The sequence below is a fragment of the Salminus brasiliensis genome, chromosome 20 (genome assembly GCF_030463535.1).
Source record: "Salminus brasiliensis chromosome 20, fSalBra1.hap2, whole genome shotgun sequence".
Classification (NCBI taxonomy): Eukaryota; Metazoa; Chordata; class Actinopteri; order Characiformes; family Bryconidae; genus Salminus; species Salminus brasiliensis.
In genome coordinates, this window is record NC_132897.1 from 2,238,580 (window position 1) to 2,241,617 (window position 3,038).

The 3,038-nt window shown below is 52.4% G+C and overlaps 1 protein-coding gene across 1 annotated transcript; it reads right to left on the reverse strand.

Annotated features, from left to right (window-relative positions):
- Nucleotides 1-1,114: 1,114 nt before the first annotated feature.
- Nucleotides 1,115-2,824, reverse strand: bmp10 (bone morphogenetic protein 10). The gene is made up of 2 exons (XM_072664893.1): nt 2,419-2,824; nt 1,115-2,187 (listed from the first exon to the last, which is right to left on the reverse strand). The coding sequence occupies exons 1-2, from the start codon at nt 2,822-2,824 to the stop codon at nt 1,115-1,117; spliced, it is 1,479 nt and encodes a 492-aa protein (XP_072520994.1).
- Nucleotides 2,825-3,038: the final 214 nt, after the last annotated feature.

A 3,038-nucleotide genomic window follows, 5' to 3' on the forward strand; every position in this document is an offset into this window, starting at 1 on the left:
CCCCTGCACCTCGTGATGCTGGCTGCAACCCCTTCTCCCCTTTTTTTTTTTTTTTTGGACGCTGGGAAGACCATGAGGTTTCCACCATCTGCTCCTCATTGGGGCCTGATAGCAGTATAATGGTCAGCAAAAGTGCTACTTTCTTTCTGAATTCCACAGTGGGGTATCAGTGACGAGGTCAGGCATTGGGGAGTTTTTGTAGATCCATGTGCTGCACCACCCTGGGCCTCATTCACTGGAATACAGCAAATATCATAACATTACGTGACGAGTTCTGGTTCGTTCTGGTTAGTTTCTCACGTTTCCTTTTTTTACAAGCCTTCCCAGATAACAAGGCTGCTTTGCCTCGGATGCTTTGCCATATCGAATGCATTCAGCTGAGCAGGAAGCGGGGTATTGACACAGGGCAGAGACTGGGGGGGTGTGCAGATATGCCGCTGAGGGGACTGGAGACTGGATCTAGGCGGTTTTTGCAGGCATCTTGCCTCTGCCGGGGTCATCTGAATGACCCTACAGCGTTTGGAGTTCACTGGCCCGAGCTTTGCTAGACGATCCAGGGTTAAAGCTTCAGCCGGGAGGTTGCTACTGGTTGACGAATTGGCTTGTGGGGACCTTTTGAGCAGTTATTGCCCTACGTCAGGGCTCGTCCTGCTAGTTTCGCTCAATAGTTTCAGAAATAGCTGCTCGGAGGTTAGGCAGAGCTATCATACTCGACTTGTACATACGGTCTTATTGTCTTTCGCTCGTCACATCCCCCTTTTCTGTTCCTGAAATAAGCGTGAAATACTCTCTCGACATCTAAATATAACTCTCTAATTACAAGCGCCAAGTCCACAGTTACAACACGCCGGATTATTACAGCCCAAAAAATTCCCAACTCTGTCCAATAATTTTAGATTCCTTGTAGGAATCAAAGTTTACAAGGCGCCATTCTTCTTCTGCAAGACGTCATCTGTGTTGATTTGGGCCTTTGGTTCCTCCTGAAACGACTTCCTCCTGGTTCGTAGTTTCTTTACAGTCTCTTCTCCTCTGAAACTAAGACATACAAAGGTCCTCATTTCTCAGTATCTTTGGCCAGGCACAACCACAACTTCCCCCTCAAGCCCTTTCTGGACTATCTGCAACCACACTCTGCCACCACCATGCCTTCAAACTTGTACTGGTAGGTGACCACCCCTGCATCGTCTAAGTAGAGCAGCGAGATGGGATCAAGCTTGGTGGGGACACAGCAAGCCCTGGAGACCTTGTCTGGGCTTTTGATGCTGACCAGAGTCTGCACAATGGCATGCTTAGTGGGAGTGACGTGCTTGGTCAGGGGGTACGTACAGATTCCCGTGCACTCGTAGGCCTCGTAACCTTGAGGTTCCAAGATCCAGGAGTCCCAGCCGATGTCTTTGAAGTCAACGTAAAGGGAGCTCTTCTTGCACTGGTTGCCCTTCGCATTCCTTCTGATCCTGGACGCTGTGTCGTAGATGAGGTTGGACCGCATCTGGAGGAGGGCTTCCTCATCCAGTTCCTCCTCCTTGTTCTGCTCCTCTTGTCCCACAGCCCCCAGCTCCTCCCAGAGGTCTGTGAGCTCCAGCTCCAGGTTGTCGTTCAGCCCTGGGCCAGTGGTTTCATGCTTGATCATCTCGCTTAGCTCCTGTTTGTCTCCTCGGTGGTCGCCGCTCTGGTCATTGGAGAAAACGATCATCAGCGGTTTGTGTTTCTCCTCTGGGCTGGTGTCGATTTCCATTTTCCCTCCCGTGGAAGAGCCTCCGAACTCTGACCCGTTCTGTTCAGCCTTGTTCTGTGTGTTCAGGCTCGCAATGTGAACCTCCAGTCTGTGGGTGGTGCTGGAGTCAGACTTGTGCCAGTGGCGGACGGCAGCGGTCATGTCGAAGGACTCCCACCCGTTGTCCATACCGTAGACCTGCCGCGAGGCCAGCTCCGCGAGCTGCGTCTCTTCCTCCCCTCCTTCTTCAAAAACGTCTCCTCGTCTTGGCTGACTACTGTTTATGGCCCGTTGTACCACCTCGTAAATGGTGACCTTGCGGTCAACGCCAGCGTACAGGTGCCGGTCAGCCTGGACGAGGGTGTAGAGGCGTAACTCTGCAGCCATTACTCGTTCGTGATGCGGCATGGAGACGTTGAAGAGGAGGGGGTGACGCCTTATGCCGTTGTTACCCAAGTTGCATGGGGAGGAGTCTGTGAAACACAGTCACAACAACAGCAAGACATGAGTACAACTGGTCCTCACATAATCAACCAAATACGCCATAAATGGTCAAGTTGCAGACCCCGATTTTGGCGGTTAAATAAATATCGATTGCGTATTCCGGATTGGGACGGGTTTCCAGAAAGTCAAATATTGTAATTCCCTTAATCTATAAATCAATAATTTCTAGAACACTGTGTTTGATTTCCAACAACTCTTACCTTCGTTTTTGAAGCTGCGTACGATGTTGGCTGACGGCATGGCGGTGCGATCATTAGCGAATCGGTTGTACAGCTCCAGCATGTATTCTGGAGGCTCCACTCGCGGTGCCCCAGGCTGCATGGGTGGCCCGCGGCCCGTCAGGTTGAAGGTTCGGAGGAACTGTCCCCGCAGGTTCTCCAGCAGGCTTTGCAAGTCCACTTCGCTGTCCTGCTCCAGAAAAGAAGGGTCCACAATCCCTCCGCGCCCGTCGTCTAGCCCCGGGGCAGGACGGTGCCTCACCGGGGAGCTGATAGGGCTGGAGTCCCCGGAGAGAGGCCCCAGGAGAAGCCCCAGGAGAAGCAGGAGAACGGGGAGGAAAGGCGGGCTGGCCGTTAACCGACATTTCCAAACCCCAGTGCCAGCCATGGTCCGAGGCAAAGGGGGTGTGGGAAGCGTGTATCAGCTGTAGGCGCTCTCCAACGTGCAGGAGGTTTTGCACAAGAAGAGAATCTTGGTAGATCCAGCGAGGAACACTAATCCCATGCAAAAGCAAGAGACCTCTGCAGGCACTTGCTGATCCTGAGGTTGTTCCTTAGGTGGTTCCTGAGGGTTCTTGCGCAAAAGTGAGTGGAGTTGTTAA